The 12303-nt window shown below is 59.3% G+C and overlaps 1 protein-coding gene across 1 annotated transcript; it reads right to left on the minus strand.

The window, feature by feature from the left end:
* Window positions 1–928: 928 nt before the first annotated feature.
* Window positions 929–12085, minus strand: LFNG (LFNG O-fucosylpeptide 3-beta-N-acetylglucosaminyltransferase). Its single transcript, XM_036392635.2, has 8 exons — window positions 11674–12085; window positions 4814–4862; window positions 3887–3986; window positions 3592–3745; window positions 3416–3501; window positions 2964–3129; window positions 2655–2740; window positions 929–2568 (listed from the first exon to the last, which is right to left on the minus strand). Exons 1-8 carry the CDS (start codon window positions 12067–12069, stop codon window positions 2502–2504), a joined length of 1104 nt encoding a protein of 367 aa, XP_036248528.1. The 5' UTR covers window positions 12070–12085; the 3' UTR covers window positions 929–2501.
* Between the last annotated feature and the right edge of the window lie 218 nt (window positions 12086–12303).

Consider the following 12303-nt stretch of genomic DNA (forward strand, 5'->3'; position numbering starts at 1 on the left):
CACCCTTCCCTTCCTCCAGGGCCCTTTTTGGGGTGGCCAGGTCAGGGCAGTGCTGGTTCTCTGGGCTGACACACTCTCAGCCAGAGCCCCAGCTCACCAAGGGCTGCAGAGCTTGGGGCACTTTTGATTTTTGTGGCTGTCTGAAGGGTGAGCGGGCTGGGAGGAGGGGTGGCTGCTTCAGCACACACCGATTTCCTGCCAGGCTGTATTTTTAGCAAGGACAGCCCTTGATAACCCAGAGATTCAAATGAAACGGAGAGGAGAGGGAGAGGGAGAGGGAGAGGGAGAGGGAGAGGGAGAGGGAGAGGGGAGGAGAGGGTGCTGGCCCTGCAGGAAGGCAGGGAGGAGGGGGTGGCACAGGTGGAAGCTGGTACCGGTGGCACAGGTGGAGGCTGGTACCGGTGGCACCAACAGGACTGGTTTGGGGAGTAGGGGATGCAGATCTTGGGCTATCTCCACAGAGCCCATGAAAGCTGGGGCTTGTTTCTGGCAGGTGGATGCTCAGTGTTGGCTGAAACTGTGGTGGAGAGGGTGAGGGGAGGGCTGGGGAGGGGGAAGGGGCTCCTCCCCCGCAGCCCCCAAGCTTCCCACGCACACGCCTGCCCGCCGGCTGTTAACAACACCCCGCTAACAACCGGCTCTCACCTCATCCCCACCGCCTCCCTCCCGCCCCCGAGCCTGGGAAAAACCAGCCCCGAGGTGCCAAACCCTGTGCGAGCCTTTTGGGAAGGGGAAGGAGGAGAGGAGCCTGACACCCCGGGATGCAAATGGCCAGCAGGATCCCGGTACCCGTGGGAAAACAGGGGATGGAGGAGCAGCCCCTCCTCAGAGCATCCCTGAGAGCGCGGCCAGAGGTGATAACATCTGCGGGGATCAAGGGCTGTTGGGAGCAGCACATCCATAAAGAGACGCCGGAGCCGGGAGCAGGTGACTGTGGTCAGCAAAAAAAGCCACTTTATTGGTGACCGCTCCCACGGGAACCCCGTGGCAGCGATCGGGTTCAGGTCCCTGAGAACACACTGTCCATGCTGGTTCCCCTCCCCACATCTATTGCTTTAAACACATGCTAGGTACAGAAAGCACAGAGTGACATTCCAGATACTGGAACATATAAATTAAGTGATAGTTACAAGACATCGCAATTTTTTTTTTTTCTTTCTTAAACAGATTATCAAAGGTTGGGGAATTTTCTTTTTCTGATCCACAGAAAATGTATAAAAAGCATTTTAAAATCTACATATTTCTCAATGTGTTTTTTTTTTCTTAAAAAAAAAAGGCACAGTAAAAAAAATACTGGCTCAATAACATATTTACAACACACCCATTATGGGCTATTTTCACTCAGCTTCAAGTTGGAAATGTTCAGCTCTGGCTCAGCCCAGGGGCAGAGAGAGGGCTGGTGTTGGCAGGCAGGGCAGCTCTCAGATGATGCAGGGTCCCTCTCCCTCCCCGGATAAATCCTCCATCAGAGAGAGCACAATGGGAGGGTTGGGAGATGCTGCCTGCCTGTGGCAGGTGCCCAGCTGGTCAGGTGCCTCCTGGGCAGCACCCACAGCCAGGGCAAGGCTGGAGGATGCTCTGGCCCTGCAGGGGACACCCACAGAGCCCCTGCACAGACCTCGAGGTGTTCCTTTGCAGAGCTGCAGGGGTGCTTGAGCAGCACTGGAGGGAGATCCTGGACAAACACGGTGCCCACTCCACTGTGGCAGCTCTGGAAAATCCCTCCTCCCACGCCCATATTTATAGAAAGTCTTTACACCAGTCTCTAAATAGTTCACCCACCAATGCTGCCAGCAACGCTTCACCCGTGTTGGGGGAGCTCTGGGAAATGGAGTTAACACCAACACCATCTCCCAGCCACCCCACGGTCTCCCTCCAGTGAGGCTGTGGAGCACCCAGCAGCTTTGCAGGACCCTGGAGGAGCCATTGCCATGACCAGAGGCTTCTCCTGCCCACCTCTGCCTGCCGAGCCGGGGAGCAGAACTCACAGGGATCCCTCATCCAAACTGGGAGCCAGAGCTTCGCTGCTGAGATTTTGGGACTGGGAGAGAGGATGGGCTGGGTCAGGGGTTATAGGAGCGGGTTGTGGGGGGAAGATGCAAAGAAGGGAAGAACACACCAAAAAAAAAAAATTAACATTTGAAAGGGAAAAAAACAAAAAACCAACCATCAAGGAGAAGCAAGGCCGGGGTGGGGCAGGGCCCCGCGCTGCGGCCGCTGCCCACGCATGGCGTGGGGCCCACCAGCCGCGGTGCCCGTGGGTAAGTGCTCATTCCCGTCCCTCTCCGCCCTCCCGGCCGGACCAGGCAGCGAGGCAGGCAGGGCAGGGCTCCAGGGGCCGCACAGCAGCCTTCAGTACACACACACTGTGCAATACCACAGCAACGACGTCCGTCCGTCCGTCCGGCGGCGAGGCCGGAGCGACACACCCGCACGCAGGTCCCGCACGCCCGTCGGATACCGGGGAAACTCGGGACGAGGCTGGAGGGCACGCGCACCTCCTAGTAAACCATGTTGGTGGGGCACCACGGCGTGTCAGGGTACAGCAGGCAGTGCACGGAGCGGAACCTGAGGGGCAGAGAAGCAAAGCTGAGCATGGGATGCTGGCGGCCCCACGGCACCCAGGTTTGGGGGGACAGGGAGCCCTGGCTCACCTGGATGGGTCCTCCTCGACAGAGAAGGCTCCCTTCATGTGGATGGAGTTGCGCTTGTTTTCGAACATGCCATAGCTCAGTGTCACCTGGGGGGCAAGCACAGAGGGGTGAAGTGGCTGACATGGCCGTAAGGATCAAGCAGAGGAAAGGGAAGCTGCAAAATTCACCCCGTTTCCCAAAGCCTCCAGTGACACTTTGCATCATCCCACAGGGATGAGCCAATGGGGCTTTTCCCCTCTGCTGTTTTGATCACGTGTCAATCAATATCTTAGCCATGATGCCCAATTTTTAGGTGACAACTTGGGGTACCTGTTTGTGGATCTCCGACTTGGGCACCTGGTGGAGGTTCTCCAGGTGGGAGTGGAAGAGGTTGCTCCGGATGAGCTTCACGCCCAGCACAGACTCGATGATGTAGCCGATGGTGCAGTCGTCAGGCAGGCGAATCTTCTCTGCAGTGCTCATGAAGTGACCCCCACTGCGGGGAGACAGAGAGGGGCTGCAGAGGAGCAAAGCCCAGGGGATGTGGGCACCCTGTGCAGGATTCTGGGCTTGGCCAGTGGGTGCCCAGCTCTGATTAAAAGTCACTTTAGGGGAGCTGAAACCCTTCCCAGCTTGTTTCCAAGCTCCCTGCAGACACCCCCAGAAGGCAAAGAGAGAAAGGTTGTGGGACATGGTCCAGCACCCATCCCCAAAAATGTCACCTCTCTGTGCCCTGGGGACCATGAGGAGCCCCCATGGGAGAGCAACACCAATGCTCTTACCTGGCCCAAGGGCTCATCTTCAGTGCCAGCCCCCGGCTGATACAGAACCCTGCTCCACCCGTGGCAAACCAGAAATGCACAGGATGCTGTGAGAGAGGGGAACCAATGCAGTGAGACAACAGCTCCTTCTGCACACAGCCCAGATTAAACCAGCCCCAAACTCTCCCCAGGCTCACCATCTTGTTCTCACTGATCCTCTCCGTGGCCTGGATGGGCCGGTCCAGGCTGGGCTTCCCGATGTAGATGTCCTGTGTGTGGGGGTAGCTGGAGAGCAGCTTCACCAGCATCCGCACGTTCACGTAGTTGTCATCGTCCACGTGGCAGAACCACCTGCAGTGACAGCGGTGTCACACCCACCCGGGGCAGCTGCCCAGTCCCCACTCTGAGGTACAACCCCAAAACCACAAATGGTCTCTGTTTGCACCATCCTGCCCCCCTTTATCCCTGTCCTCCCCCACAGCAGCCACCTACTTTCTGCCGGACTCGATGAACTTGTCGTACTCCACGGCCATCTTGCAGGACAGCGCCTGGCGGCTGTGGGCAGCCGAGCAGTTGGTGTTGATGACGTTTCCTGCAGGGAAAAAAGAGGGGTCAAAGCCCAGCATTGGTGCATCCCACACCTCCCCACACACTCAAACGGTGACACTTCACCACTCATGTCCCAGGTGTGCCGGGGGATGGAAACTCATGGGTGATCCCGATGCTCAGTGACCCACATGCTATGTTGTTTTGGGTAAACGATGAATTTTTGGGGGAATGTCTTTTTTGTCCACATAAGAGAAGGGAAGGGATGATTAAGGAATGTGGATGCAGCAGATGCACTGAAGATCAGCTCTATCCATGTTTTAAGCATGATGCCACCCCACATCACCTTGCCCAGGCTGCACCAGCCACCCTGGGGGTGAGGGAATATCTGTGAGCCCTGAGCTTCCTCAGACATGGTAAAAATCCTGTCCTATTTTTCTTGCCCAGTTCAAAGGTAATCTCTTCCCAGCCTGAAAAGGAGTCATTTGCCTGGGGAGAATAGACCATGCTGACCCCAGCCAAGAAAATGCTCCCATGAAACCATGTCAGTGTTGCCATCAACCCCAGCTCACCCCAGGGACAAAGTGGTGCAAAGGCACCCCACCCTGTTACTGTGATCCCCAGCAGCACCATGCAGTGGATGGACAGGGCTGACTGGGAATTAAACCTGCCCCCAGATGGGGCTCTCAGGCAGAGGGTGCTTTAGGCATCATCAGTGAAACAAATTGTGTCATTCTCAACCCACATTCCAGTGGCGAGGGCTTTTTCAGAGTTCCCAGGGCAGGCCCCACACCAACCATGCTCCACAGGTGAGAGCTTTTCAGGGGACCTGGCCAGGTCACACACACAAAGGGACAAGAGCCACAGACTCACGTGCTTGCTTCTTCAGCTCCTCATCCTCCCCGTCAGTGAAGATGAAGGTCTGAAAGAGAAGACGAGGCACCTCTGAGGACCGGGGCTGAGACCATGTGGCTCTGGATGTGACACAGCACCCCTGGGCAGCAGCTGGGATCAGCTCCTCCAGGAAGCTGGTGGTGACCTTGTCCAATCCCCAAGTGGCACTGGAGAGCCAGGCAGCCACACAAGACCCCCAGCTTCAGACCAGGCTGGGTGCTGAGCTCCCCTTGGGAGCAAACCCTGCACAGAGCATCCCCATCCTCTCGCCTTCAGCATGGGCAGCAGCTGGCAGGGAGGTGTTGGGGGCCACAGGGGCTGTCCCCAGCCCCAGGGGAGGCGGGGGCACGCAGGGGAGCAGGTGCAGAGCGCGGCCTGATCTGAGCAGGGATTTCGGAGCTGAGCTGGCGCGTGTGGCGCCGCAGCAGCCGCCCAGGCAGGTGTGTTTGTCCCTGGCGCCGGCTCCAACCGCGTCCCCACCTGTGTCAACAGCACGTGGCTGTCCTTGGCCACTTGCACAATGCCTCCACAGCTCCTCTCTGCTCCCTGTGTCCTACCCAAGGGGGCTGAGATGGTGCCAGTGAGTGCCACTTGGCAGCCCGAGGAGGGGATGGTTCCCCACTGCCCCGTCCCAGCACAATCCCACAGTGCCAGGCAGCGCCCGGCCGCCCCCCCGGACCCCTGAGCTGCCTGCCCGGCTGCACTCCTCTGTTTACACAGCTAATTCCTGGCATATGTCACCCAGGAAGGAGATTGGAGGGGCTGCTCTGGGCCTGGGATTTGGGGAAGGACGAGAAGCAGGAGGAGAGAGCAGGGGGTGGGAAAGGCATCGCCATCAATCAGCGGGCAGCAAACAAAGCTGGAGGAGAGAAACCACAACCAGCTGCCAAGCGCTATTAAAAACCAGACGTGCACAAAAGGGCAAAAGAAGAAAGACAAAAGGGCTGGGGGGGGAAGGCAGGAGGCAGCAGAGGGGGGACTATGGAGCGCTGGGGATGATGAATTACAAGTGAGCTGGAAATTGGGTGCCACCCCGCAGCCGGCCCAGGAGCGCGCTGGGGTTTTGTGGCTTGTTTGAGGAGCTGGGTACAATAGTGGGGTTGACTTTACTCAGCGAGGAGAGTTAAGCGGGCAGCAGTCATTAGCATACAGCTGCACTGGTTAACCCAGCCCTGTTTGCTCAGGTCCCCAGCCAGGGCTGGTGGGGAGAGCCCGGAGCTGCAGTGAGCCTCAATGGGAGGGGACGGGGCTACAAGTGACCTTTGGGGCTTGAAAAGGAGAAAAGAAAAAGCAGGGGGAGAAAAAAAATGATGGAGGAGGTGGGAAGGCAAGTTCTCACAAATGCACAGCCTGCCGTGCAGCCTGGCTTGTGGGGAGGGACAGAGGTCAGGAAGGCTCTGAGTAAAGGGGATGGGGAAGAGTTGGTGAGGAAGGGACAGCTGGGGGACGGGGACCCATCAGCTGCAGGGCCAAGGATGCCTGTGGCTGCTGTGTCCCCATGGACACAGCACTGCTGGGGTGGCACAAAGTCAGTGCTGTGTGTAGAGGAGGGGCTGTCACCCCCAACCAACTCGGGGTACAGCTGCTGGTCCCCACTTCCCCCAGGTGCTCAGGGACTGGTCACGCAACTGATTGAGGTACAAACTGAAGCAGGGCAGCAGGACAGCATCCAAAGATGCCTGAGACAACCCCATCACACAGGGGGGTTGGCACTGCAGCCCAGGTTCCAGCCTCGCTGGGGGGGCAGGGAACACAGAGCCTGTGCACAGGCGAGACAGAAAATGTTTGCTTGATTAGCTCAGAAGCGCCGTCCAGCAACTGCCTTCAGCTGCTCCAAAAATAACCCCACAACTAATCCTGCACTCAGCCTCTATAAATAGAGCACAGAGACAATTGTTTATTACTGGCCTGCACCGAAACGTTTCATCCTACCCAGGCATCTCCCCTGGGCCCCTCCCCACACATAGCCCTGGGATGTTCCTGGTGTGGGTGGACCAGGTGGCACCTCAGGGACTGGGACAGGGGCACACAGCTGCCAATCACCCCATGTGGGCACCTACTGGGGCCTCACAGGTTTCCCACATCCCTCCCAACCCCACCATGACATTAAATTAAAACTAAAACTATTAAAGGCTTCATTTTTTAAAATTAATTTTGTTGCTAATTTGTGTTTCTTGGATGGGAGATGCACCCTGCCTGCATGGCCTTTCACCTGGGGCTGCAGGGGAGAGGAGCAGAGGTGACAGCTCAGCCTGGGAGGGGATAGGCCAGGAAAGGATGAGAACAAGTTAAAAACATGAATGCAACTTTGGCATCTCCCATGTAGGATGCCAGACACAAGGGCAGAGTCCAGTTTATAGCGGTGCAAGTGAACACTGCAGCCAGCATCCCTGAGCTGTCACCTGTAAACCACCACCTCCAGACCCAGCAGGGCCAGAAAGCACTCCCAGCCCTCCCAGCCACCTCTCTCCCACTTGGCCCCTGTGCCAGCCACAGCACCGAGGGGTGCAAGGACCTCTTGGACCCCCCCCAGTAACTTTTCCTGCAGGGTGCAAGAGAGGAAGGGCCCGCTGCCCCCCCCAGCCCCTGCAGGAAACCTCATTGTTCTCAGAACTGCAGCTTCAAGAAACACAGGATGCCAAATCCCTGCCGAACAATAGCTGCCAGCGCTGCTCGCAGCCCCGCACAATGCGCGGCCCCGCGGCCGGGACTGAGCGGCACCCGGGATCCCCGTGGCCACAACGGGGTCAGCCCCTCCCCAGCTGCCCGCCGGGAGCCAGGCGGCCGCCGCCAGTCCCCACTGCCCCCTCCAAGCCCTTGGGGAGGGATCTTTTATTTTTTCTTTTTTTTTTTTGCTCCCCTTCATTTCTGCTTTCAGGGTGACTCATTTCCCCTGCGCTGCTGGAGCCCGTGGGTTGCTCATGGCTGGTGCTGCACAAGGTGTCCCTCCAGCCAGGGCCACCCCAGGGTCATCGTGGGCTCTCTGTGCTGCCTGGCCGAGTGGGTCTGTGACTTCCCAGGGTGACACACTCTCAGCATAGCCCATGCCTGCCACCGCCCCACCAGCACCCCCACCAAAAGGGGAACTGGGCCAGGCAGGCACCCCGTGACCCTGCAGTGCACAAATCCTGACCCTGTGCCACATCTCACTTCCCCGTGCTGGGAGAGGATGGAGCACCCCAGCACCCTTTTCACAGCCTCCCCACTTGGGTGCAGAGGAAAGGAGGCAGCAAGATGTGCTGGTTGGGGGGGCTCAGTCTCCAGCTGGTGAGGGGTTCTGGAGCAGGTCAGGATGCTGCCTGCCAGCTTTGTGTCCCCCACAGCAAATGCTCCTCTTTTCCCTCCAGCCTCAGGGTTTAGGGGGGGAAATCCCCACCCCTCTTCACCAAGTTGGGAGCAGTGTGATGGAGATGTCCCTGCAATGACAGCGTGCCACGGTGGCGGCAGCAGCCCCAGTCCATGGGGGTGGCTTTACCCCGGACCGGGGGCGGGTCTGTGCTGGCACCGGATCCCAGGGCTGGGACCTGCAGAGGCGGCGAAGGGGCTTGCAGGGCCCCGGGCCCTTCCTCCCCCTGCTCCCTTCAGCAAGAGGAAGAATCCTCCACTGTAATTTTAAATGCTATAATTTTTAATAACCTCCTCACAAACAATGAGCTCATTGTGTGGCAAGGGTCCCCCACCCTCCCTCCCGCCTGGTGCTCCACGCGCCGCTCACCGGCTCCGGGGCTTTTATGGGCAAGGACAGCAGCATCCTTCGGGACAGGCAATTAAAGGGCTCCCACCCCTTAAACCCACACAGGCTGCCCCGGGGGGCAGCAGGGAAGGACCCTCACACACCACCCGAGCTGATCGGTGCTCAGCAGGCCCTGGCACCCAGCCCAGGGCCGGGGGGAGGCAGCTGCACCGCGGGGCTGGTTTGGGATGAGCAGGCCCCGGTCTCAGCCGCTCTGGTGGGCGTGCAAGTGAGACCGGCATGCCAGCACGCTCCAGCGTGTGGGTGGGGACCCTGGCCAAGGTGCTAGAGGGATTTGGGAGCCGCCATCAGAGGAGCGTGCTCTTTGGAAGGCGAACCCGTTGGCTTTGCCCCGAGAGCAGGAATTTTTCAAAGGCTGCAATTACCGAGCGGGAGGCAGCCAGCGGATCCCACGCGGGCGGGACGGCGGCCCGGGCTGAGCCCCGGCGGGCTCCGAGGCGTGTGCCGAGCTGCCCGGGTGCCTCCGGCTGCCCCAGGGACACCCAGCCGCCTTCAGGGCAAGCCCAGGGGCAGCAGAGTTGGCTTTGGCGACTCTGCCGCTGCAGATCACCCGACTCGGCAAGAGAGCAGGGGATTTAGACTTGCTCCTGTCCAGGGTTTCTGCTTAATGGTCGTTTTCCTCCCCCCTCTCTTTCCTTTCAAGTACAAAGTTTCTCCAGCCCGCACTCCAGCATCCTAAGGATACTGAGACAGCTGGAAACTCTCCCCAAAGCAGAGAGGGGAAAGCCTATAACTCTCCTCCAAAAGCAGCTTGTGCGGCCTGGATTGTGCAACCCAAAGAGGGGATTTAGAAGGGAATAGGGATGTGCTCTCCCTGTGCAGAGAGGCAGGAAGGAGAAGGGGGTGCCCTTTGCAGTGTCTTGGAGGTGACAGAGGGCAGGAAACAGGGACTATTGTGGGCAGAACAAAGAACGGCCAAGGAAGGACACAATCTATCTGCCAGGGCCCAGGCAGGAGCTACCTGCGGGATTTAACCCCTTCTCAGCCTGTCTGCATCCCTCCTGCCTGGCTAATGAACAGCCAGAGGGAGGCTGGGGGTTGAGTGAGAGGAGAAAGAGACGCAGCGTCAGGCAAAGGAGATTCTCAGCCCCGGGGCAGGAACTTCCCCGCGTTGGTGAGGCAGCTCACATGCCTGAGCACCCTTAGTGAAACCCAGAGTGAGGGAGGATGAGCAGAGACAGGCCTGACTCAGACCAAGAGAGACGTTTGAGAGAAGGCAGCGCCCCAGTGCCACTAAATCACCCTCCTGGGATGGGAACCAGGGGGCCAGGCAGGGAAGAGATGCAGGAACTGCAGGGAAGCAAGAGAGAACAGCCCCATAGCAGCAATCCCACACTCTGCAGGCAAAAAAACCCCAACCTGATGCCAAGTTTGGGGAAGCCCAGGGTGCCTTAAAGTCAGGGACAGCGTGGGAAGAGCAGAGCCGGTCACCCCCAGCAGGGCGGGCTCATCCCCTGTGCCTCACATCCCCTCAGCCCTGCTCTGCTCCGCAGGAGTTGGTGCTGCCTCCAGCTCTCTCGGCAGCTCCTTGTGCTCAAGTGCTGTACAAGAGCCGTCACTCAGCGGCTTGGCTTGTCAGGCAGGCACCTCGCCGGGCTGCGGCCCCCCTGGCTTCATGGCCCTCATCTCTAGGCAACCTGACCTGGACACGGCCGGCTCCGGCTCCCTCGTTCCCATGGAAAGTGCCACACAAGAGGCTGCGAAGCCTTTTCTCTGCGCCAGGAGAAAAGGGGCTTTGTTAGCTTGCCCAGGGGGACAGCGTGAGAGCCGAGCCTTAGGGCTCTGGGAATCCAAACGGACAAACGAAGCACAAAAAAAAAAAAAAAAAAGAACCTAGAAGAAAGCCGGAGCTCACAAGAGGGAGAAGAAAAAAAAGAGCAGCCATTCCCAGGATCATCTGTAGGTGCTCAAAGAGCGTTTCACTCCACCACCACTCACCGCCCCCTCGCAGTGACAGCAGAGCATAAAAGAGGTTTCCATTAAATAACTGGACCAAGGAGAAGTGGCAGATCCACTGCCAAGCCCAGGAAACATGAGCAAAAAAAAAAAAAAAAAAAAAAAAAAAAACAAAAACAAAAACACAATTCACGGGGGAAAAATGTAGCAAGATAATTCTTGGGGTACAGTGAAGGAGCCAAGACCCCACAAGGTCCAGCAGACTTAGGTGAGGGGGGCATGGGCAGGTCAATCCTTCCCCCATGGCCTCCACCCTCAGCCACTCCAGATTTCCAAGGAAAACAGTTTGCAAGCAAGAAACTGAATTCCAGTCCAGGAGGAAACACGTGAAGACAGTAGGAAGAAAAGGTTAGGACCAGACATAACTTACTTTTGGGAAGCTGTCTAAGGGTAGAAAAAGTGTCTTAAGAGCAAATGGCAAAGCACATTTCCTAAGGAAACAGCTTTTTTTTTTTCTTTTTTCCTTTTGAATTTTGCTTCAGTACTTGAAGGACAGAGTAAGGGACTGCCAGGACTCTGGACAGGACATCAGTAAGGTCAGGAACCAGACTCGCTGGAACTGCCCTGGTGTGGGTGAGCCCAGCAACTCCAGTCCTGCCCAGTCCCTTGCCAGGAGACCTGAGGAGAGCTTCAGCACATCCCAGCAGCACATCTCCCAGCCCTAGGCTGATAACCCGGGTGTCCTTTGAGCAGCACAACTGCAGAGGCCTGACCCAGACTGTGGCACCACGGGCTGGGCTGCACCCCCACACCGTGCCTCAGTTTCACCAGCCAAAAGCAGAGCAGCAATGGGAGGTACTGAGGGGAAAGGACCCCGGAGCAGAGTTTGGGGAGGGTTCCGAGTGCGAGGAGCCAAGGTCGGGCTCTCTCCATCACTCACCCTACAACGCTGCCGAAAACGCAGTTGGCTGCAGAACAGCCCAGCCAGCCTCGGAATACCACCCTGCTCAGCGATATGGGCAAAAGGGAAGGGCAGGTGGTATTTGCTGGGTCGCGGCACCACCCGGATCGCACAGAACGAAAGGCCAGGACCGCGGCGGTGAAGCGTGGGCTCCAGCCCGCCCGAGCCGCTCCATCCCGGCCAGCGGAGGGGACCAGCCCCGTCTCCATCCCTGTCCCCATCCCTTACCATGTCGCGGTTGCGGGAGATCCAGGTGTCGAGCAGCAGCTCCAGCCGCGCCTTGTGAAACTTTTTGGTGGTCTTGACGGCGATGAAGACATCGCGGGGGGAGATGTCCTCGGCCGGCGGCCGCGGGGGGCTCGGCGGGGCCGGGGGCAGCTCCCGCCGCGCTCGGCTCAGCCGCCCGAAGTAATCGGCGAAGCTGCGGAGCCCGGGCGGCCCCTGCGCCGCCGGAGGAGCCACGGCCGCCGCCGCCCCCAGGCTCTGCAGCGCCCGCTGCGCTCCGCCGGCCTCCCCCCGGGCCAGCCCCGGCCTGCCCGGCGGCTCCACCATGAGCACCAGCAGGCAGGTGAACATGGAGCCCACGAGGGACAGGAGCAGCTTCCTCCCGCAGCTCTTCAGCATCCTTCCTGCGCTCCGCTCCTCGCCTCTCCGCGCCGCCGCCACCGCCGGCCCCCGCCGCGCCGCCGCCTTTAAACCGCGCCCGCCCCGCCCGGGGAGGGACGGAGCCGGGGCCGCCCCACGCGGGGCGTGGGCACCGCCCGGCCCTGCCCGCGGACCGCCCGCGCCCCTGCGAGCCCCGCGGCCTCCCCGCCAGCCCCTGCGCGCGTCCCGGCTCCTCCGGCCCCGTCCTGCCCG

Source organism: Molothrus ater, chromosome 16, assembly GCF_012460135.2.
Source record: "Molothrus ater isolate BHLD 08-10-18 breed brown headed cowbird chromosome 16, BPBGC_Mater_1.1, whole genome shotgun sequence".
NCBI classification, from domain to species: domain Eukaryota; kingdom Metazoa; phylum Chordata; class Aves; order Passeriformes; family Icteridae; genus Molothrus; species Molothrus ater.